Source organism: Dromaius novaehollandiae, chromosome 3 (assembly GCF_036370855.1).
Source record: "Dromaius novaehollandiae isolate bDroNov1 chromosome 3, bDroNov1.hap1, whole genome shotgun sequence".
Lineage (NCBI taxonomy): Eukaryota > Metazoa > Chordata > Aves > Casuariiformes > Dromaiidae > Dromaius > Dromaius novaehollandiae.
This window is the reverse complement of record NC_088100.1, coordinates 16,256,183-16,282,084: the sequence shown is the minus strand read 5'-3', so window position 1 is coordinate 16,282,084 and position 25,902 is coordinate 16,256,183. Positions and strand designations below refer to the sequence as shown.

Sequence of the window (25,902 nt, the reverse complement as noted above, 5' to 3'; positions counted from 1 at the left end):
TTCTCAGAATGAGAGAAGTCCCACCTTCCTACAAAGAACAAAAATGTTGTTCTTAGTATTTTCTGAGTGAGACTGCTCACTTCAAATCACTCAGAACACTAAAAAAAAAAGTTTACAGAAGAAAAAGAAAATGCTCTTCTATTTCCCCATCAAAATCTCACCACATAAAGAGAAGTAAAATATAACTCAATTTTTATTTTCTTATGCTGAATGCCGTCTACCAGTTGATCCTTTCAGTCATTCAGCAAAGTTATAAGTTCTGCAAGTAGTACACTTCAGTCTCTTCCAGTACTTGCTCACTCATTATTTTTACAAAAATTGACTGTTCTGATCTCTTTCCTTAACTGATTCCTAAATCCATTTCAAATGTGCAAAATCAGTTATATATAGGTTGTGAGAAATCTGAAATTAAAACTTTTATCACAAAATCTGGAAAAAAGTTGGAAAATTCTTCCTCTGAATATGTACACAAAATGCAATCCTCAGGACACAGGCTGTAAAAGACACTGCCCTGTTAATGAAATAAGCTTAGATTTCCTCAGCTTTATGGAGTGATTACCTAAAGGACCAATGTTTTAACATTGAGCATTCCTTGAAGAAATCAAGCTGAAAAGTTTTCAGCTATAACATGTCCAGATCAACAGAAAAAAGAAATTTACTGCATCTTAGGTGCCTGTATACTTTCTTCTGATGAACGTAATACAAATTCAGTGGTCTAATTTGCGAAATCAGAACCAAATGGTTAAGAGTTTCTGGTGCATTCTAAGATATAACATCTAGCAAAATAAACCATATCCCCCAACCTGTTAGTTTATACACTGTCCAAACTTAACCATGCTACCCGAAACAGTGTTCAACAGCATCCTTCTTTGCCCTGCAGCATACATTTTATGCCCATCCTGCCTGCAGTGCAAAGCTTCAATAAAGCACCTTCTGTTTGCTCTGCACTACGAAAGCATCAGTCTCCTCTGCCCGCAGAGCTGTAAGCGCTTATGTCTCTTCAGCCAACAGGCAGGATTTGTAGAAAAAGTATTAGCTGCAAAAAAATGGTCTTAACACTGGCCAACAACCTTCTGCAGAGCTGGATCAAACTCCCCACCAAACCCCCAAACAGAAACACATTACCTGCATACGTTAATAACTCTAAAAGCCGGTGTATTTTAAGACATTAAAAACTAACCCACTAGTGAACGTGTCCTATCTAAAAGATTACTTTGAGAACTACCTACCTCCCACTTACTAATCCCAGGTGGGATTATTTACAAAGAACTGGCGGAGCAGCACAAACTACATTCTGTAAAGCAGAGCTTTTGTAATCCTTCTGCTCAAAACCAGAAGAAACGCAAGGTCCATCAATCTCGAAGAAAATACTGTTTAATCAAAGGAGTGTTTTCTGTGAGACTGAATACTGAGACATATATAAACCTCTCTCTAATGCATTTTACTAGTCTGTGATTCCTGGGCAGGCGGTGTGCCCTTGCCTGGGTGCGGTTAGCGCAGCTGACTCCATGTGAGAGAATAACTGTTTCCTGCTACCAGCAAAAAAAAGTCTCCAAATGTCAGTATGGCCCGAGACAAACTCCTGCACAGGAAGAGCAAAATAAATCAGTGGGGGGACAGAAATCACAGCCTGTGCACCTGCCTGAGGTAGTGCTGTGAGGTTATTAGTTGGTTAAATTATTTCTTGAGAAAACTTCAAGATAGATCCTTTCTCTCCACAAAAATCAAAGAATTGAAGCAGCAACTAGTGTCCAGGCACATCCGAAGGCTGGCTGCGTCTTGGCATGCCTTACAGGTGAACAGACTCCACAATGGCGTTACTTCTCGTATCGCCACCACGGCCCCTGGAGACAGGCTATTTAGATGTTTAGGCTACTGTGCTCTTGACTCAAAGCTATATTTGCACATATGCATACTAGCTCATATAGCAAATTACCCTGGTATTAAACCGTCATGATATTTCAGTTTCTTCCAACTGTTTAAATGAACTGCCAAATTTAAACTCCAGGCTCACATCACTAGAGTCACTCTCAAAATAGGTAGGAAAATCCCTTCATGCCATTAACATAGAGTAACATGGCCTGGTTTAACTCATGCAAATGCATTAGGAAGTAAGCATTGCTCTCTGATCTGCCTCACTAATGAAAGGTAAAACAACATCAATGGTAAGACTTTCGAGAAACAAGTATGCACAAAATGAATCCCTAATTTCTACAGCATTCCTACCAGAAGACAATCTGGAGGTAAAGAAAATAATAAGGCTGTTTTGAGTTATCAGATTAACTACATAGTATTAAAACCGGTACCATTTTAAGAAAGAAATAAAGGTCCTAGAATGCAATATTGAAATTAAGTATAAGGCTTTGAAGTAATTGTAAATATCCCAAAATACTGAACAGAGCCATAGGAAATGACTACAGAAATGGTACCATAGTTAACATCCTGGAAAACTTTTCAGCTAATAGACCACTACTGCTTTACACGCGCTGCTAGGGAAGTGTACATCAGCTGTGGCTGGCAAACTCAACCTGATGCACAAAACCCTTAACGGCAAAAGCTAAACCTGTTCACACACAGCGTGATAACCCCTGCCTTGCAACACTAGGAAACCACACAGCGCAGACTGTCACCCAGGACATCCCTTACTACCCAAAGGCAAGGAAAAGTGCTAGCCTTTCCTTCATTTGCTGTTCTGTAGCATACAACCGGGTCAGCGCGCCGCAGCACTGCAACATCACCGTATTTTGTAATTAGACCTGGGAGTAAGAATTGAGCATATGCTTCAGTTTCAAAACAAGAGGATTTTTCCTCAAGTAAAAACAGAGACGTACCCAGGACACGCTTTCATAAATCACTGTTTCTGCATAAACCACGAGTACCACATTAAGGACCATAATTCAATTTTTGTGTCTGCCCTAGACACCAGTCACTTTTATTCTCCCCACTGCATAAGGGAAGAAGTGCCCTGGCAGCTGACGACGGCTTCGTAGCTTTGCCCACCACTGCACAGCCAGCAAAGCCCAGGGCCAGGTCGCATGAGCAGAGCTGAATGCTTCTGGAGCTGTGGAAAATTGTTTTTCCACCAAGTCAGATGCTCAGGCCGAAATCTCTCTTCACTGGGCAGAATCTGTGGGGAAAAGAGGCAGGCTTTTGTAAATCTAGCTACATGATACAGCAGTGGCGGATGCGCTTTTCGTTGCAGCTGGGATCTGGGAAGCTGATCTCTCCACACCGCCTCTTTCACAGGAAACTGCCACCTGGGAGCAAAACTTTGGATTTTTTTCTTTCCCTGGAAGGAAGGAAGTGATAGGCTGCATATTTTGCACGATACGTTAACACGCTCGTTTTTTGGCTTATTTTTGTGTTACAAATATTTAACAATGCACAATTGCAGGCACTGACAAAAGAACGTGAAATTCATGAACTTCACTCATATACATTCAAGCATATTTTATTTATGGGTCTTTTTGTGTTTAGCCCAAACTGAAGCAAACTTCTATTCTGATCACAGAATGTGTTGCAAAATATTTTGATTACTGCAAATCCAGATCTGCAACCGCGGTGTTAACATTTGGGAGGGCACAGAAATAGATACAGCTTTAGCTCAATAGTTTAAACTTGTATCATACCTTGTGAGGTAAAAAATCTAGGTATCTATGCCCTCATCACTAGCTAATATTAGTACAGATCTACAGTTGTGCTTATTAACCCACTGCTTTTTAGCAGTAAGAGAATACAGTATTATGGTTTCTACTTATATTTTTTAGATCCCCGGGAAAAAGCATTCTTTTAAATTGGTGTGACGAGCTCTATGTGAACACACAGAAAATTCCTTCCGGTCCCAGGCATTTTTATCTTTTTATTTGGGGGCTTCAATGGCTTATTAGAAGAAAAAATATTAACATTACATTATAATGATGGCAAATGACAGGCAAAGTTTTTCTTCAGCCTCCTTGAATTACCTAAATAATTGCAGTATGTACCCTGTGAACTATCACCTCTAATTTAGAATTTTTCAAAGGTAGCTATGACACAGTGAATTAAGGAAAAAAAAGTTTCAATTCTAAGCCAGAACAAATTTAAAACCTGTATTTAAAATTAAATGTGAAAAGCAAAGTAGTTAATTATTTAGAAAATCCTTAAGCTCTTACAAATGTGCATAAGAAAACAACATATTTTGATTTCTGAAGCACATAAAAAATACAATCTTGCATGCTTCTAGCAAACGCATCAGTGTGACATCTAGAAAATGCACATGGCTTTGGCTACAGGGATCTTCTCCTTTTTATTTTCCCCTCACAACAAATGGAAGAGGAACTCTGGTCCTTACAAGCTGATTTTACTAGCTACCGTAAGTGAAAATATATAATGAAAAAAAAAGTATTAGAAGACTTTAAAATAAAACATTCGACACAATTGTCAGTGAAAAGACGAAGAGGCCTAAAAGCACCACGCTTTCTTACACAGCTCCCTGCAGCAGCTCCTTTCCAAATACATAGGGTTTTGCTGAAGGCTTTTTTTTTCACTCTTGCCAGCAAGGATATAAAAGCATATGCAATATACACGTTAATTCTTTAACGTCTTGATTGCGAATGGGTATCTTTGGAAATGCTACTGTCTATACTTCATAAATCCTTCTGAACAAAGCAAAGTAGAACAGACCCAGAAAGAAATGGGAGAGAGGAGTGACATTCTCATATTGCCACATATGGATGAAGTTGCATTAAAAAACAAAATAAATTAAAATATCACTGATTAAATGTTTGTCACTGTTACATGAATCACATCTAAATTTGAAAGTTATACATGAGTCACGCAAATAGTCTAGCCGCAGTTTTCCCCCACTCTATTTTTCATTTGACTTTGAAAGGCATTTTACACAATTTGCCAGGAAGAATATTTAAGCAAAAGCTTCATCTTCTTTACATTGTATTAACTAAAATGAGGAATCCAGTATTTAACTCATCTACCACAAAAAGTGAAGAAATACCTCTAGTAATTATTTCATCAGGAAAATAAACATTGACTTATTGGTAAAGAAGGATCAAAATTACATCTGTTTAAGCCAGCGCAACTAAAAGGTAAACAAACAATAAGAAAAATAAGTCTTCTAGGCTTGCTTTTTTTTTTTTCCACTTTTCTATTTTTTATCCTGAGTAAATTTCTTGGCTCTAGTTTTATTATTTCATCAATATTAATATGGAAGATACATAATAAGGTTATTGTAATTATACATTGTGCAGTTCCTGTAAGTTTTTACAAACAGCTCTGAAGTGCTTACATTTCTTAACAAATCCCCAAAATATCCAAAAATGCTCTATGTTACAAAGTTATAAGATTTTACCCACATCTTAGTGCAAAAATAGCACAGAACAGTGAAATGCCAATTTCATGTCAAAAAACAGAGGCAAAATTAGCACAAGGTAACAAGCTTCAAATGCTGCAGATTAATTACTCCCCTTTCCATTGACTTACTTCACATCTACCTTAACCTAAAAATGCTTATACAGACAATTATCGTGGGTGAGCTGATACAGCGCAATCTCTTAACTCACAATAACTTGTTCCTGGTGTTTGTATTCTCAGATTCCATTCGGTCCTTATTCCTACACCGTATTTCAAAATTGAGATCAACCCAATTTATACACATGCTCACAATTTTGTATTATTTATCACACAAAACAACTCAGAGGTCTACAACAAATCAAAATTAAAGGCAGAGTAGACTATGCATGATGCAACAAATTATCCAGTGTAAACTTTTTTATTTTGTTTTTAATGTATAATTTATCTGCAATGTAGATTTAAAGGCATAACACCACTCCTATACTAGATCTTATATAGGATACTATTTTGGTGGGGGAGGAATGTTAAGAAAAGAGTCTTAAAAATATTTACACTAATAGTATTAGTTAAATACAATGTAAACATCACAGTTACAAGAACAAAACAAAACTTTTCTTTTACACTATCAGCTTGCTCTTACAAAGGAGGGTTTGAGACATTATTATATGTTGACACTTGTGGCTAAAAAAATTAAAATTGCCATGAACTGCCTTTTTCATTTTGGTCACAGTCTGGCAAATCGCTTCTTGATTCCTCCCCTCCTATTCCATCGCTATGAATAAGTTTTAAACTTAGAAGTACTATTTATTATGCACAAAAAAACCCTGAGAATATAACAAAAATAATATCTACTTTAACTTTTATTTTTTATAAGAATACATTTTTAAATGCAAAGCGTGCATGACTGGAGGAGGGTGGTTTCTGGCTGGAGCCATAGATTTGTCTAACTGATAAATCATGACACACTTACCAGCTGCACTTCTCCAAAAGCGCCTCTTCCAATCACTTTAACAACATCATAGTCTTCAGCTTTCATTTGTAAAGCTCGGATTTTTTCCACAATTTTCTCATCTAAAACAAATTAAACAAAAGCTATTATATTGCATGCATAACAGAATACAAGAATTTTTTTGCTAATATTTGTCATTTAGTGTCAAAGTAAGCTATTTGAATCTAAATATTTACAGCCTTCTTTGTAACTCTTTAAATATTCATTCCATACGACATTTTAATTCAGCTTAAGTATGCTTATATCACTGCTGGCTGTCTCAAAGTGCTATCCTTAATTATCATTGCATGCCTAGTTCTACACTTTTTAAAATTAAATCAACAACATTCTGTTCAAGTATATTTTGGTGCAATATTCTGCAGATGAGCTTTACCTTTCAAGTTTTTTTGGTTTGCTGCTGTGGAAATCTATGAGGAAATCCAATGAAATTCTGACCTCTAATTCCAAGAAAAAAAAAAAAAGGAAGGGCAAAGGCTCTTAATTTTGTAAAATGAAACTAGTGAATGTATTCCTGGCTAAATGTGTTAAAAAATTTTTTTTTTCCTCTCAAGGGCAAAAGATAATGGAAGCAATGAATGGAATCCATAATACTGGAGGTAATCATTCGTAAGCGTGACAAGCTTTTGACACTGCCCCTGCACATGCTTAGATGAAGAACAAAACTAAACAAAGGGTCGGCTTGAGCAAGGACTCTTCCAGGAAAGAACATGAAACTGTCTGAAGAGCTGTAAATGCTTTACATCCACAGAGAGGTGTAGAGGTGCGTATCACCCTGTTTAGGGTCAAAGACCATGGGATTCGTTCCCAAGAAAGGAATTAAGAGATCTGAGACTTGGATGGGGAAAAAAAGATCAGAGGTACAGTTAATTCAGTATGACATTACACATGGCTATGTCAGTGGGGAGTTAATGAATATCTAGTAAATAGTTCAACCACTTCTACATCTTCATGAAGGGCAACCTGGCAGGGTGAAAGCAAGCCAGGAGACTTCTCAGTTCCATCAAGGACACCTTCTTCATCCAAGTGAGCAACAAGCCAGCACAACGAGGCACTCTGCTAGACCTGGAAGAACTGGTCAGGGATGAAGTCAGTGGCAGCCTTCACTGAAGCAACCATGAGATGGTGGAATTTAAAATCCTGAGAGAACCAAGGAAGGCAAACAGCAGATCCTGGACTTCAGGAGAATGAATTTGGGCTTGTTCAGGAAATGCATGGGCAAGATCCCACAGGAAGCTGCTGTGGAGAGTAAAGGAGGCCAGGAGAGTGGGTTGATCTTTGGAGAAGACATGCTTGCAGCACAAGAACAGTCTGTTCTCGTGGAGCTGAAAATCAAGCAGGCATGGCAGGGGGGCAGGTTGGTTCAGTGGGAACTCCTGCCTGGGCTCAAACGTGAAAAGGGAGGATTTGGAAGGTGGAAACAGGGATGAGCTACCCAAGCGAATATACCAGGTATGCAGAAAAAGCCAAAGCTCAGCTGGAGTTGAAACTAGCCAGGGTTAGAAAGGGCAATATGAAGAACTTCTATAAATACACCGGCAACAAAAGAAAAACTGAGGTAAGTTTGGGCCCACAGCTCTCAGCGGGACAGAGACAATTAAAACTTGTAAAGCTGACAAATCTGCTACATTCGGTGTACTGATAATATTGTGAAAAGATTCAGAGTACAAGCAGGAAAAGAAGTTGAGAGAATGCAAACACTTTTTACAGTGAATGATAAATGCTTAGGCAGGAAGCAGAAGACAGCAACAATGGATCGCTCATACCAAATTTATTATTTCAATCATGATGTGAACTAATTTTGCAGTATGAGGGGGGAAAGACTGTGCTCAGAAGCTTCCTCAGTTGCAAATCAGAAGCTTTGGCACAGGATAAGGAGGACTGAGGCAAATTTAAGGGACAAACAGCTGTATAGAAGGAACATCAGCATATTTCAAGTCAGAGAGAACATGCCATTAAATGTTTGAACATAAAATATCATATTTCATTAGGGAGGGGAATCACATGAATTTATTTTCAAATTTTTCTGAGATGGGCTGGAATTGAAACATGTTGAAAGAGAATGGGGTAGTCCTACATTATCTCCATTATTGGTTGGAAACTCACAGAAATACTTTTGTTCTATGTTCAAAAAATAATACGGAAATTATAAACAATTTTCATATAGCTCCAGTGGAAATTCCAATGAAAAATTAAACACCGCAGTTAAGCAATAAAAAATATACAAAGTAAGCAAATGAAGTAATAATTGATTTGCTGGTTTTATCATCCTTATGAAAGGATGAGAATGGAGCAATGCTACTTGCTCTACTAAAAGATTTAATAATCTTAGTTAAAAAGAAATCTAGATATGCACATGTCATGGAGTTATACAGATGGACCATCTGTTTTTTTTCATAAAGTTTAACAGATACAGAACAGATAACCAAAGCAAGGAACTAACTTGGAGGAAAAAGCAAGACTGCAAAGCAAGCTCAGAGAAGCCCTGAAGCAGTATCTTATTTGCAACAAGTGGGATCATATGATTTAGTTCATGTATCATATAACATGGTCAGATTCAAGGTGGAGAAAACCTTTCCAACACTATCCTAACAATTTTACTATAGGGCTGAATTTTCAAAAGATATCACACAGCTTTCATGCAGATGAGATATCAGAGATAATTTCTTCATAAATTTGCAACAGCATGAAGCCCAGTAGAAGAAAAATGTCAAGTGAAAAGAAAGATACCAGATGAACTGCCCAATCCTAGATTATAATAGACTCTCATAAAATATTGTAACATTTGGGTAGAAGCCCTAAAATGTGAAAATACCATTACCTATGAGTCAGGTTTCTTCTTCAACACAGCAAGGACCAGGAATGTTAGGTAAGAGGCGTGTTTTAAGTCAGCTTTTGATTTACTACTCAAAAATGACACTGGAACCTTGAAGCAAATGGAGCTTCATTTTCTGAAAGGGTAGAGATCTTGGATCAGGCACTGACAGCTGGCAACAAGAATGCGTCTGAAGCTTACAAGTGCTTGTGCAAATCGAATAAATACTGGACTAAAACTATAGAGAGGGGGTGAAGGTGACTAGGCTTTCCCTGCCCTTGAAAAGAAAAATGCTACACCCAGGTTATTTTCTCAGAAGTTTAAAAGAAAATATATCAGGCAGTTATGAGTGTGTATATATGGGGAACAAAAGAATGCAAGGGAGTGAAATTTTATCCTTACAGACCAGAGACAGTCAGTCAGTGAGTGTTGCTATGGAGCATATTAAGCCGAAAGTTGCTGCTCTGGGCAAAAGTCTAGCCAGAAATTAAACTGAAGTACAGCCAGAAAGTACTGCAATCTCACACCCTCCCTCAAACAAATCAATCAAACAGAAAACCTGAAGTAAATAGGGATACAGACACAATACCTGGTCAAGGGGGAATGGGGAACAAGAAGCTGCTGGAGACCTTGCAGAAGTAGCAGTAACTAGAGGGCACAACTTCAGACAGGCTAGCATTTCCCCTTCCAGAGAAAAGGGGCGCACAAAAAGATTTGGTCCTCTGTACACCAACACAAACAGAAGACATGGAGATATACAAAGCAGTCCTCTGGCTTGCAGAGGAGCCATCCCTGACCACATGAAAATGAGTCTGATGGAAGAACTGAACTGCTTTAGATCTATCAAGTGACCAAATGGAAAAGTGGGCTAACAACACTGATGTGTAACTTGTTTATACTTTTAAGACATTCTGTCTTAAAAACTTTGACTCCAATTCCTGCTTTCCTTTGAAAATTTGATTATCTGATACCTCCCCTATCACTACTCTTAATAGAACAATATTGTTTGAAACAGAACTGAAGCCAAACCTGCTGAAGTGACTATAATGACCTATCAAAGAGTGTCCTTAAAGAAGTCAAGAGAAAATCAGAAGGGCAATTAGCTCACTAACTCAACATGAGACCTACACTCCACTAAGTTTCTAATATTTCTCTTGGTATCCAACATTTCATCTGTTTCATTGATAGGAAGTATAGAATACAGAGAATTACAATCATGATAATCAATATGGTGTGATTAATATCATACTAGACAATGCATTTATGTCGTAACTGCAGAGTTGACTTATGATTCATATGAATTGCTATCTTTGCAAGAAGCTCATCTGGATTAATTTTGCCTAATGGATACAGCTTCTAAGCAGTATCTGCTTAGAGAAGAAAATGGCAAAAAAAAAAAACTTTCCAGGAAGTCTCCTCAGAACTTTTGCACAGCTGCTACACAAGCGACACATCTGTATTAAAGGCTCCTTCCAGTGTAAAGATGTATGTTGCCATTACAGTCGAAAGTTCACCATCCTCCAAACAATGGAGGTTTCCAATTTTTGAGTGATGCTGGCTAATGCATATGAAGTCACTGGTAAATTTACAGAGTCAAAATTTCTGAACCGTATTGGATGTGCAGATGGAACCACTCTCTGTGTTTGGATTTCCTCACAATCCATTCTTCATTCCCTTCTATTCCTGACTACAGAGCAAAAACAATTAAATATCTTTAATTGTTGCCTAAAATTGTTGCTTGTTTAATTTTTTTGTTAAACAACTGAAAGGGTATGCAGTACATGTGTGGGAGACCACCTGGAAAAGGTGTAAACTACTGAGACATGATTCAACACTTGGCAAATCTCAGATTACAGAAAAGGGGACTTGGAAGAATTTACACAATCTGTTGTCACTGCTAAAATGACAGAACAAATCTTTCTTGATCTTTTCTTCTTATGCCAAGACTGGGAAACTCAAGTTTCTTCTCTAAAATAAGCAACTTTATTTTTGCTTATAGAGGACTGTAAGATTCCTCTCATTGTTGTGGGAATTCAATTTCAAGTTATGCTTTCCTGCCCCATGAAACACTTCGTTGTTTCTGAGTATGCTTAGCTGGATACTCAGAAAAAGCAGCAGTTTAACCAGAGTCCTAACGGTTGACTAAAGTAATATAGAAGACTGAAAGAACGTAGTAGTACTTATGTATGGGATACTTATGTACTTCGTGATTTGCCTCGGTGTCTTGAAGAATGCGGCAAGAAATCAAAATAGTAAGGGAAAGCAGGGCATAAAAAGTTTTTTGCATATTAGACACCTGAAGAGGCTTCTTCTGTGAAGTGGTTCCAGAAATAGGATGTACCAAACTCCTACAGTAAGGGCAATTAATAAATTGTAACTGTGAAATGAGTTAAAGACTTGCGCTTCAGCTTGAAACTATGAGTTGAGCTGAATATCAATTAGCGTCTCAGTTGTGATGCAAACTATTTCACTTCTAAATTAAAATAAGCTTTTAATAAAACACTAAGCTGACTACTAATAACCTGCAGTATGTCTGAATTAGCAGGTATTCAAACCCCTAGGAATATGCTAAAAAATTCTCTCCTTCTCCAAGTGATATTGTGGAAGAATTAGGAGATTAAAGTGACTGAAATTGTGATGATTATAGTCCATGTTACACAAATCTTCATAAAATTGTAGAAAACATTGCTTTAATGATTGCAAGCAACTATGCTGCTTCAGCTGCTTCATGTTGCGTTGTACAGCATTCGACTCACAAAATGGCTATGTCATATCTTTGCAGTTGCTTCAGGGAACCTTTCTGCCTTCAGGAAGGGTGCAGTCCCTAGGTTCCTAGAACATACCGCTAATCAGAAGTCTGTCAGACTCTTTGGACAATAATTCTCATCCAGGCATTTGTGACAGCCCTTCAGATGCTGTGAAAAATCAGAAAAGACAAGAGCTCATTGTCTGTAGCCTATGAGAGCACCAACTGTTCCATAAATGGTGAATACTATTTCCAAATTCTCTTCCAAGTCTAAGGCAGTGAGAGGCCAGAACTTTCTCCAGGTCATGATAGCTTTTTTTGCATAGTGGGGCAAGCATGTGCATGCTCTTCCCTTCCACTGACGCATGCTACCCTCAGACCCATTTCCAAAGAGACTGAAGTGGTGGTTTCAACAACTTTAAACTGTATAAACTGGCAATGCCAATAAGAGTCCCATCCTCCTCCTGCTTTTTCCTTCCCCAAACAGCTCCCTTTGTGCTGGCAAAAGTATCAGTGAAGCAACATGCAAATCAGAAACTGGTCTCTGCTTTCCTTTTGCCTGACTAGCTTTAATGAAGATAAACCAACGAACTAAGCAGCCCATCCTTTATGTTAGTTCTGATCAGTTCCTCAACCTCATTCACAACAAACTACACAAACACCTGTATGGAATAGGAATTTGAAACAAAATGCTGAGCCTGGACGGATTCTTTCAGTTTCAATGCCAACATATTACCAGCATCAAACGTCTACAAAGTCTTGCTTCAGACAGATTTTTTTCAAAAAGCATAAATCACGGAAGTTATACAACTAATTCTTGAAAGAGATGCACTGCTCCACAATGTGTGAACCAAAATAACTTCTTTAAATGTTTTTTAAGGCACTTCAGGTAAGTGTGAAGTATACTGCTGAAAACAATCAACTACTGCGAATTTAAAGGATTCACATATCCATAAACATCAGATTTTTTTTATGCATTTCAGAGTCCTCTTTAGCTGTTCTATGGCTACTTCATCTGTAAACTGTCAGCTGATTTAAAGACAAGGCAGTCATAAAATTGTGAAGCATGGTATATCTCTAGGTTTCTCCCATTGCTAGTAGCATACCTGTCATATAGGATGCTTAATTCTTAAGACATTAGCACAACTATGGTTAAAGTAGGGAGAGAAGCTAGAGCAGAAAAGGGAGCAACAGCATTCAGGCAAGGGAAGACAGCCAGCAAGAATGTTCGGAGCCACAGAAGAAAATACAATTTCCAAGGTTTAAATCCTTCCATAGCTGCTATTTTGAATACCTCATGAATACACGACTTAAAAGTGAAAAAGGCATCTAGCTTTGTTGTACCACACAAATAGTATTGTAATACACAGGTGGATTTAAATAGCTCATAAAAGGTACTGATACTGTCATTTACATCATTTTCACATTTGCTGCAGATAGGACTTTTCCTTCACAGCAATTTTAATATAGATGCTTACACTAGATTCTTATGGTGTGTCAGTTTAGATACATCACTAAACTACTCACTGTTGAGAAAATTCTCTTTCTGGTTGTTCCCTAGCCATATGGTATCTTGGAAGAGATGAGGTCTTAATCTTGCCATGTTGTCTCGCGTGCTTCATGCAATACTACCAAACAAGAACAGCTCTTGGATGCTTAGTTTACTTCAGCAGAGCAGGTCTCATTTGCTTCTGTATGTTGATGTATCCTGTCCCTTCAAGTAGCTGTGTGTGTATGGACAGCAAAGAAAAGGCTGTCATTTGCTTCTCCCTGTCACAGAAAGCCCTCTGGATGGCAACAGAGCCACCTTTTTTGAGCTAGAAAAATGGCACAGAAATATGCCACTGAGTTCGAGAAAGAGCTGTAGATATTGCAGAAAGAAGCTGATTGCTCATTATAAGAGAACAAAAACAACCCAACTGATGCAGCAGACTTTAAGATATAATAATTCAGCTTCAAAGTCAACAGAAGGCTTCTCTCTCAGATTTAGATAAGAGTTTATAATGCAAGGTTTACATTTTGAGTAATTATTATACAGTGATAACTAGGATATGCTTTGCAAATTATTTACAGTAGATACTTAAGAGAAAAGATAACAAAAAGAATTTTGATAACTGTAGTTGTAAAAATTACACTCCACAGTCAGTATTTTCCAACATATTTTTATCAATATAACAGCTCCTCAAAATGAAATATCACTGTGATTAAGTGATTCTTCAAAATACAAGTTTTAAAACATGAGTTATAACAATTGGAAAAATGAAAATGAGTAATGCATTTCTGATCACTCAACTTCTAAGACTGCAGTCACAACAGTATCATTGTTTAAGGCCCATTTGCAACTTACATCTATTTAAGAAATTATCTATGTTCTTGTTTTTCCTCAGCGCTGGATAATCCAGATCAAGGACCAAGGAATTCAGGCCATCCTGGAAAGAAATAAAAAGAAGTTAATTGAGTTCTAAAATAGAAACAACTTCCTTAAAACTGCTATACTGAGAATGGTTATATATTCTTCAAGCATACGTTATACTCCTAGCAGGCCAATAAAACTAGCTCTGAAGTATGTGTATGCATTAGTCACAGCAAAGGAGCTAAAACACACTGACTGACTCCAGCTGAGTCTACAAAGAGTATAGATACATTACCACAGATTAGTGGTGCCGGGACTTAAGCTGGAGTCATAATCTTACTGGTTAAATACCGATTTAAGATACTTGGTCCAGTCAATTTCTTTTTTTTTTCCCATTACATTTTTAATGCATGTTCCCAAACCTTACATTTCTTTATCCACATTTTTGCTTTCTTTAGGCTCTCTCTCCCTTCTTACTCTGGATTTTCAAAAACTGATTGCATAATTACCTTCTTGCAAGCAAGACATGACCTAAGCGTAAGAAGAGAATTCACCAGATAGTTCAAGTTCACAAAACTAGATTACTTTTTCTGAGCAACTTAACACAAGACAAGCCAGAACTCTGTGTGTCATTCTGCTACCAATTCTCAATGTCTCCATATAAAACAACTGTCTTGGGACCGTTAAGAATGGTGAGGAAAGAGATCACCAAAATCTAATCTAAAAATAGTATTTTAAACACCTGATACACAATTCCATCTTCCTTAGCTTAAAAGAGATTACACTTGGAAGTACAGAGACCTTTCTAGTCACACACGGACAAATAAAAGTAAAAAGAAGCTTTAGATACTAAGAGCCAGAGCCTCCCTTCACGTGCAGCATCTCCCGGGTTCTGCCTGGACCAACAGTTCTGTTCTTTGCTCTAAAAACAAAATCCTGAGACTGTTTCTTCACGTTTTTTGAACCTCAACAGAGCATCACAGAGATTTAAGTCAGAGAGATTTAAATCAGAGACAATACTATATCTATTAATAAGCAACCAGAAGAACACCAGTCTTTCATTCTTCTTTACATCTGACAGACATAAATGACACTACAGTTAACACCCTGTTGTTGTTCTTTTTTTTTTTTTTTTTTTTTTTTAATATGCCCAGGGACGGATCATTTCTATTACAAATCTTACCAAAATTATTATACTCATTCTAATAATACATCTACCTGAATAGAGTTAAAGGCAGGGCCCAAGACTATCAAACACATTCTGAATGCTAGACTGTGCTAAACGTATAAATGAATAAGACAAGTGACATATCCACAGATGGGGTATTTAGTTTCACCACAAAAGCCATTAGTGATTAAGTGCACTTCCAAAATTAAGAGATTCAATTGCAATAGTTTTTTTTTTTTTCCTCCTACATAATGAAAATGTCTTGGGAAATACCAGTAGCAGTAACTAGACCGTGTATGAAAAACAGGACTTGCTCAAGAAATTACAGGACAGACATGTTCATGTGATTTTACAGTCTGTTTCCCTCTGATAAAAGTCACGGAATACAAGCTTGCCTTACTATTTGTTTGAAACTGGTGCAGAACCACCAGTTGCATGTCACTAGGTTCATCTGCGAGGCTCCTGAAGATTACCATTATTTCTTTGCCATTATTATCATAAAACATCAGAGCCTCACACATGCATTAAAACATCCTGTAAAGCAAAAATTCTCAAAAAACAAACAACCCCCTCCCCAAAAGGCCAAAGATGCAACACCTACAATATTGACGTTTCCACAAAGAAAAAGTGTGGAATTTTATTGTTGAATCTATGTAACAAGAACAGTGATCTGAAGATCTTAAACATCATTAAAATCTATTTTAGAACTTTGATATTAAAAGAAACATAAGCTAATGTTTAAAAAGCAAAAAGGGGAAGATATTGAAGATTACACATCATCAAGCTTCAGACTTCAAGAGTAATATTTATAGCCATTACCTAAGCCTTGACCATAACTGTTCTTGCAAGACCCATTAAGGAGTTACCAAATTTCTCATTTCTTGCCAACATTTTTCAGTGTGATGCACTAGGATACCTTAGTCATCTTTCACAACAACAGAAGACTAAACACATTTTTAGAGCTGATGAAATTTTTATTAAAGATATAATAAAACTAACAAGGTTGTTATTACTTATGCCTCAGGCATGCCATCAACTACACAGACACTGCATATCCAACCCAAACTAGTGTAGGTGACTTCCTACAAAATAACATAACACAATCTATAATTCAAAGTTGTTTAGCAAACACTGGCTTTCAAAAACAAGTATATCCTTCTTCAGTACAGCGTGTCTGCAGAAACATGGATCTTTACCTGCAACATCGAGAAGAGGACCATGCTGCATGATCTGATGGAGTACGGATGTGCCACCTTTTATGATTTTACAGTACCTAGCACAAGGACGTCCCAATTCTAATTAGCTGGTAGTCTATACACAGCAACTAACTCCAGCACCAAATAAGACTCTAAGTTACACTTTCATTAATATATTTGCAATGTAACTGCATTAATATATGACTGCTGCTGATAGTGCGAATTTACTAAAGTAAAAGCCTTTTTTACTCTCTAGAATCCCTTAATGCAATTAAAGTTTCACAATTCATCCTATGCATATTTTGCTGATGAATCACAGTTCTCATTTTTACAGACTTAAAAATAAAAGCTAATTCTCTTAAGTTTTTAGCACATTCTTATTCTATTTCTCTTCACAGATTAATATCCTTTCGACCCTTTCCCATTTTTCTTTTATTGCTACCAAAACAATATTTTAATGATCACTAACAACGGCGTGGACATTTAAGGGAAAAGAAATAAAAGCACTCTGTCTTCATACAAAAAAATTAGGCACATCTTCGTTCTTTGCATTTTTTTGGAGAAGAGAGGGAAGTTCAAGTGTTATTCCAGTGGTTTTCATGCAAAGGTATTTTAGAGGTTGACCAAGTAAAAGCATTGTTAGTGTGCCCTATTTAAACCTCATTCACAAATTCAAGGGAAAAAATAAAGTTATCAATTCCAATAGATATTTTAGTAAAGATGCATTAAAAGGTCCAATACAACCACAACTGCTAATTTAAACTGAGCTGTTTATTATCATTTTAGATGGCATCGTGTCTCCCCTCTGTCACTCCAATTCCAAAGCTTTTCTGTAGGCTGCAAAAACTGGGTGCCATATTTGCAGCAAATCTGTTGATTAGCTCTTTTGTCCTCCTTTTCCCAGACTTCTGGCAGCATCTGCACAAGTAGCTACGAATGAAGAGAAACCTGCGCACGAAGGCAGGGCCCATTCTTAACTACCCAGGGGCACCCTAACTTCTGCACACAGCCAGCTGCTGCAGGCGTGAAGGAGGAGGTGACCAGTGCCAGCACCAGGAGGAGCTGAAAAGAGCATCCGCTTGCTTTTATCTCCGTGAACCGTGCCCATGTCTTTCAAAGGCAGACTTCTACGCTCTTAAAATACATTTTAAGATAAGGGATTTCCAGTACATGTCAACATGCACTTCATGAAAGACGCCTGTGTTTTTTACACTGGCATTTTGACATAGGTGTTTCCCTAAAGCGTCATGTTTTTGTCCGAAGGCCTAGTTTACTTAACACCGAAATTGCACTACGGTTAGAAGCTGGGTCAAAACCTTATACAGTAAAACAGACCATCCAAACTGGAGATAAGTAATCCAGGAAATGACACAGCCCCTGTCTAGGCCTCACAGATAAGTCACTTCAACTAGGAAATATGTTATTAAAGTGATTTCACTGTTCACTTCCTCCTTCTGTTATGACAAAAGGTTCAAAAGCTAATGGGCTAAAAATAGCAGCTTGCAGACACACACAGCACTGGCAAAGCCAGCTCGGCCCCCGCTGTGCCATTAAAAGCCCCCGGCAGGCCGGTTTCCACACTCCCCAGGAATCGTTTTGCAAGAGCAAGGCCCAAACCAAGCATTTCTGCAGCCCCCTCCTGCCTCAGAGGGAAGAGTCCCAGGCGGCTGTGGACAGCGTGGAGTTGGGCTTCCTCAGCAAGTGGCCTGTGCTGCTACGGGCCTCAAGGAGCTTGAGAAAATCCACGCAAGAAAACTCCTGGAGATGCCAAGAACTAAACGTTCCTGTTTTTCTCTCTGACAAAAGGGGCAGGAACAGGGGAAAATAACAGTAGCTTCCAGATAACCAAGCTCAGTGTTAATTCCAGGTAATCCCCCTCGAAGCCCTCACAGAATTAAACCATGCTGCGTTGATACTAATTTCTAAAATGCAGCTTGCTATCTGAACCTGCCCAAAGTGGCTACATACATGGAAATTCCACACGGCATCACAGCGGCCTTGGCTACTTCGATTTATATTTTATTAAAAAATGTAGCATCTCAAAACCAAAAAGTAAGGACACTAAAGAAAAGCGGTACCAGTTGCTTCCTTGGTACCCAGAGGAAACAATTCATAATCCTGCACTAACTGGAGAAGTTACACTAAACCGTTGCATATTAAAAACAAAATACCCCACTATTTCCAGCCCCGATGCCAGTCCCTCAAATCGACAAATAAAAAGTCATTTTAATAAACTATGCTGCAATGCAAGCGAAGGATAGGACTTTAAAAAACACACAGGCCAAGTTAGAGAAGTGCAATAGGAAATTACCAAATTTCCTAAATCTGTGCATACTTGAGCTGACCATCTAATGATTCTTCACTTGGATGAAAACCCCCCACTATATTCCTCCATATGCCAAATGGACTCCTAAATAATTTTCATTCTTCACAATTACTTCTTTCCATATCATGGAAGCTACCATTGGAAATAAGGCTGACAGTCCCATGACAGCACATGGTAGGAAAAACAGCTGCTGTACAAGGCAAAATACTGTTCTACCAAATTTATTTCCTACTTCAGTGACCAGTAGTTTACCTTGTAATTCATTTGTTCTCTTACTAAAGCATAATCAGTGTACGAAGGAATAAATCAGGGCATGATAATGCAGCCAGCAGTTACTGTGGAGAATTTCTGCTACTCTGGAAGAGTTTAAAATTTAATAGTTGTACGTTAATTAATAGATTTAAGTTTTAACAGTTTTCAGGATGCAGAGTTTGGAAACACAGGTAGTAAAGTACATTTAAATGTATCTAAAAGCAGCTGTTGCCCACAAGTAGGTATGTAAATACTTCAGAACAGGTTTTACTTGTAATTTGATTTCTGCACAATATGTAAATAAGCAAATATTGAAATGGTTTAAATATGGTCTGTTACTAAATAAATATAGATTTTTCTTTGTTGTAGAAGACATTGTAAGCAGTATTTCTCAGGTTCTGTCATCTCCTATGCTGGATCCTGCACATACTTTAGTGGTTTTATGCTATTTACCTTGCTATTTGAAAGGCACAGTGTCAAACCACTCCATGTAAAGACAAGATGATAATGGACCAAAAATGGCTTCATCCTTAAAGACTACTAAAAGAATAATCACAAAGCAATTGCTCAAGACGCAACAACAAGAACTTCAAGGAGCAAAAGAATATATAAACAAAGATCAGAAAGGCAAAGCAAAATGAGTTATAGTTTACAAGGGATGTGAGGCAACAAGAGAGGACGCTTCCATAAATAAGAACAATTAAAACAAAAGTCCATTAAAAGTTAAGGAAGACAAACAATGCACAGAAGGTTCAAGTTTTTGACGTTTTCTATAACCTTTTTTGGATGCATTTACAAGGGATAAGAACAACAACAAAGTTATACACCACACAGGAGAAAATGTACTGAAGGCAGCAAGATCAACTGAAATTCACCCTAAAATATTTAAGATGACTATCTTAGCCATCAAGTTTTGGGGAACAGGAGAGGTCAACAGGACTGAAAAGGGCCAACCAATGGGCTACAGTATCTTTAAAAAAAGGGAGGACTTTCTGAATTACACTTGGAGAGATTACACTAGAACAAGGTGCTAATCAGCTGGTAAACACCTAGAAGAGTAACATAAAAGACACACACAACTTACAACATGAATTGTCTCAAAAATAAAATGGGGTAATACAATTGATTTCTGGGAGAATGTAAGATGTAGCAGATAAAGAAAAGCATCTTAACAGAATAAAGCAGAAGACTCACCATTCTCATTAGCAAAGTAAAGAGCTATACTGTGTAGGAAATCACAGAGAAAACATGCAAAGGGTAATTATCAAGAGTTTGGTGTAAGACTTGGAAAAGTCTGTCAAAAAGAAATTAATCATCATTTGTCCTATTCCAGTTCTACTGAATTTTTTCATTACTAGTGATCTCTAAGGTCCCTTCCAAGTCTACCCGGATATTTTTCATAAATTAGTTTAAGAAGAAACACACAAAAAGGCAGGCACTTAAGCAAAAGAGAGAGGACTTACAGGAATAAACCAGCAGCTTTGAATATATTTACAGTGATTTAATCTTTAGAGTATTATTTATTTTTATAAAAGAATGTATTTACACTTAACCATTACACAAAATACTTTCTCCTCAGATACACTTGTTAAATTTTTTATTTGTTTCCCCTCCAGACCAGTTGTTGCCATTTTCTGCTTAAACCCTCGTAACATAAAATTGTTCTTGCATGTATTGCTGGTAAGCAGCGTAGCCATGGAAAACTCAGTAGTTGAGAATAATCTGCTTTTATCTGAAGTCATTATACATGTCCAGGTTCTTCAGCTAATTTTGATTTTACAGTTCACTTTACCCTCAAAAAATTAACATGCACTGAAGCCAAGGACTACAAACTTGTTAAAATAAAACTAGAGATAATTTCCTATGAATTTGAATGCTCCAAGGCCCTCAATAGCGAGTTTACCTTCTTAACAAGAGAACAAAGAGCTGTGTGGTAATTTTGACTGTTACTCTCCCACAGCAAGCCAGCTATGCATCAGTTTAGATGAAGATTTCCCAAGCAATCAAGCAGAACTCATACTAATAGAACTGCAAATAGGCGATTTACAAATACACAGAAAACAAACACACACCTATAATTGCCTTTTTGACACGCTAAAAAAGTGGAATTACCTATTCTGTTCCATAAAAATCCAAATGGAAAACATGGCATCTGTTCATTTCTCTTTTCCTACTCAGGCCTTTGAAAGGCTACAGCTGCAGAAATCAGAGATAATACCAGGAAACAAATAAAAGGTCAGGGAGCTCATCCGTGGTTGAGGTGGGAGACAGACATACAGTCTATTCTTAAAATCACATTTTGACGGCCAGACTTCATTCATAGTAAAGTTCTGCTTCTCCCCCACGCAAATGTTTCTGTTTATCTTTTCCTGCCCTCAGACGGCTCGGGCTGCGAAGTCGGCTTCAGCAACCAGCCACTGCACGTGCCAGAACACCGCTCATGTACCCCTTGCGCCCACTGTGAACCTATTTTCAGATAAATATATTTCATGTACATTTATTCATAAAATGCAAGTAGCTATGTTTTATTATATAATTTTATCAACCTGTTTCTCAGTCTTAGATAAATAATATGTAAAAACCCAATGTGGCAACTAAAAAAAGGATACTAACTAGAGAAAGTAATGAAAATTTTAACTCTGTTTCATAGTAGCTGGAATTGCAGAAAATAACGCTGAAAGGAAGGTCAAGATACTATCTAGCACCCTCCTCCCCTAAAAGCAGAATTCACTAGAAGTAATAAAATGGCTTGTTTTATTCCAACCACTGACTCAGAACAAATGATTACAAAATTTCCCTATACTAAAAATACCAGCAACTGTTTAATTTACTCTTCAGAACATTTCTAACCCCAATAAATGTCCACCTCTCATATTATCTCCTGCCTAACTTCAAACTTGATGCTAGCAGTACATCCTAATCGCATGAATCATGTATTGCTTAAAGTTAAGGGCTGCATTCCAAATTAATTCCAGACATGAAGCCCTGATTTCCAGTTGCAGTAATTAAGAAAAGTGAAGCAATCAAAATCTCATTAACTTTGAAATAAAGTATTCAGATGCAATACAAAGAAATGCAGAAGAGCTATTGCCACAGATGTTTTTAAGATCTGTCCCTGGGGTATCAGAATGGCCTTATCAGTGGGCTAGGAGCGAAAGGCACCGTTTCTGCTCCAGGGGAGAAACAATGCAAGTCAAACAGAAATGGTCAAAACGAGAGGGTCCTGCTATTTAGCTGCTGTTCAGGTATTAACACTCAGACATGTTTTGTGGAGCACTTTCAGAAAAGGAAATAGTTATAAAAATGACTACGAAGACAAAAGGAGCTTGCAGGTAAGGGACAGTGTGAAAAAGATTAAATAGAAATGGAACAAAAAAAGGGAGGGGGGATTCATTTCAAATGCTAATGAGTCAGAAGACCTTGTTCAACCTTAAACGACTGTTGGTCCATTGTCTAGCAAGGCAGACAAAACAATTAGCTGATGATTAGTTTGAATGAGTACCTGCCTAATGACATTAGAGGAAAATTAATGTAATTTAAACAAAATGAATACGTAGATTTATACAAATCACTGATCTCTCAAATAACTGGGGCAAAAGAGTACCAACATCAAGAAAACAAGTTTTTATTTTTGCAGTGATATCTATGCATTATTGTTTGGAAAGAAGATTATTTTAATCCAAAGAAGTTAAGCAGCACTAAAAAACAGCTTTCTCACAGAAATAGATTTGACAATATAGGAAATTTGGTTACAACTCCTTTTTATTTACTTAGCGAAGTACATTTCAATAAATGATTATATGAATGCCTTATTTTTAAAGCAAACTAACAATCTTAAAAGTAATTATACCTGTTCACAACCATAGCTCAAAGAAACCTTTCTACGACAAGGATAAAAGGCATTTTATAACTCGAAAAAGGAGTTCGTGGCATCAGTTTTACGAATGGTTAGTAATTTTTTTTTAAATAGAACAGTGCATTCACAAAGAATAATTCCCATTTCATATGCAGTATGACCTTCTCATTTCATATATTAGCTTCATTTGGAATTTCAGATAACACATGGCAATACTTCGTTCCTCAGTTCAACATGCACCTAAGAACCATCAATCTATGCTGATGACCCCTGAAACAGATAATGCATTTTTCCACAAAGTAAATCTACCTGTAAATATTATTTTTATTTGTATTATTTGTAAATATTATGTATTATTAAATACATGATAGGGATTAAAAAAATAATGTATTTGCTCCGAGCAGGATTGTTTGAGTTATAAAATAACAGAAATAACATTTAAATTCTAATCCACATCAGGACTAGTAGCACAACATCCTAGGTTTTAAAACAGACCAGAAACACTTTTTTTTTCTCCTCTAGATGATTCCTGTTGCAATTCAATACATACATTATTAGGAATTAACCAGACAAATCATTCCTTCATAAGAAAAATCCATGAGGAATAGAATTATCACTTAATTGGAATTTTCTCAACAACTGTGATAATAAAAAGGCATTTCAGAGATCATTTGCCTCAACCTATATCTTTCTAGCTATTGGTAGCAGCAATGGAAAGGAACACATCAGATTTTATGACAAATCCAACTAGAAGTGTTTGATCTTTTATGTTTTTCTTCGGAACAAGAACCACCAGATTGCTTTTGCCATCTGAAGTAATTCATAGAAATTTCCTCTTTCTGAAATACTGCCAAAAAAAAGAAAAGAAAAAGAAAATTCTCACCTCCCCCCCATCCAGCAGACACACGTAACAGGCTGTCCTGTATAAAGGAGACCAAAATCACACTTGGCATAGTCATTAAGCAGCTGCTTTGAGCAGGAGATGGGACTAGATGATGTCCTGAAATCCCCTCCAAGCTGAAACGTTCTGTGATTCTACAATTAAGTGTGACTTGAGCATATGGAGGTGGGCACTGCTAAGATCAGTTTTCATACCAATAAGTCCAGAAACTTCTGGCTCTGACAGAAGATAGTCCTTAAATAAGTAATTTCTTTATTGTAAAAAAGTATGGAAGTAGAATAGAAGTAAAGTAGTGTGAATGACAGGACCATCCTCTCTACAGATTTTAATAGATTTAATTCAGAAAGCCTGGTGAAGTAAGGGTCTATTTTTATTTTCTGCTGTAATTATTGAAGTACAAGTCCCTAAGATAAAAGTTTGTTCTGTGCATAAATGGGTATTAATTAGATGTTTCACCTAGAAGACCAGTCAAGACTTTTGCTTTGCAAACACAGCTGCTCTCCGCAGTTGTGAATAGGTTTTGGTAAGATCTTTGACCTTCCTAGCTAGAAGAGGAGGTGATCCAAAGGGCCACAGAAGGGAGCAGATAATTTCTTCTTAGGATTTTTTTCAATTACTTCATCAATAAACTAATTTAGTCATGGAAGATCCACTTAAAATTTAAAAGACTATGACAGAGATAAGTGTATAACCTCATTTTAGAAATTTCTAGCAGAACAATTCATTACCACATTTAAATTTTTACTACAGTCCACCACAAACTGGGAAAACAGCAGCTCTGGATTTCTGGTCAGTTCATCTGGCTTTAACTTCCTATCAATGGATCTTGTTATACCCTCTGCCCTATGAAACAATTTGCCAACGTTCCTAATGCTAACTGCAAGTAACATCAAAAAGAACTGTGTTTTAAAAATAAACTAAATGTTATATACTGCTAGATACGCAAGAAAAAACTCCAGGCTACTGCAGCTTGAACTGATCAACCACAATAAATACTTTTTGCCTTAATATGTAGCACCTCAGTTTTGCAGCATTAGGGAAAATTACACCACCTTATTAGTGTTTGTGAAATACCCAAACACTATATATGACCATAATGAAATAAGCATACTGTGTCACTTCCGTTGTTATAAAACATCCTGTGCTAAGCATGAAAGTGCAGCTAAATATTGGTATGACCGTGATTAAACTTATTTCACTTAAACAGGGAAATATGTGGAATTACACTGCCACTAGAAAACCAGAATATACATACACACATATACATAATCACATGCAAATACATATTCATAACCTGGCAATGAAGGGATATGAAAGACAATAAGGAAGGCTTCTACGAGCAGATTAGCAGCAAAGGAAAGACTGAATAAATGTGGGCATACTGGTCAATGAGGTATGGGACCTAGTGACAAAAGGACACGGAAAAGACCGAGATTCAAAGCCTTTTTTGCCTCAGTCCCCAAGATCACTAGCAGAATCTGGAATAGTGAGAAATACAGTAAAGGAAGACAGAATTATGGACCACTGAAGCAAACTGGATATATATAGCCCCAGGGAACCAGAGGTGACGCAGTCGAGGGTCATGAAGGAGCCACTGAACATCACTGCCAGGCTGCTCTCTTATCACCTTTGAAAGGTCATGGCAAATGGGGAAGCCATTCCAAATACACGAAGGAAAAGGCGAATGAATAAATTTGTAACATGCAAATTGTGCCCGATCAACCTGGTTGTATTCTATGATGAGATGACTGCTCCAGTGCCCAAGGAGAGGGCAGCGGATGTTGTCTATACCTTAACTTTAGCAAGATCTTCAATGTGGTCTCCTGCCATACCAGGACATGAGGCAATGGACGCAAGTTGTAACATAGGAAGTTCTAACTAGCTATAAGGAAACATTTTTTTCCACCAGGAGAGTAGTCAAACATTGGAACAGGCTG

General features: G+C 37.3%; 1 protein-coding gene across 2 annotated transcripts in view; it reads right to left on the bottom strand.

The window, feature by feature from the left end:
* Positions 1-25,902, bottom strand: part of ROCK2 (Rho associated coiled-coil containing protein kinase 2) — a 96,075-nt gene that overhangs the window by 42,696 nt on the left and 27,477 nt on the right. For both annotated transcript variants that reach the window (XM_064508458.1, XM_064508457.1), the window contains exons 2-3: positions 14,261-14,342; positions 6,317-6,417 (exon numbers count right to left, since the gene is read on the bottom strand). In XM_064508458.1, coding sequence (XP_064364528.1) covers positions 6,317-6,417; positions 14,261-14,342 — 183 coding nt within the window. The remainder of the gene's footprint in view (positions 1-6,316; positions 6,418-14,260; positions 14,343-25,902) is intronic.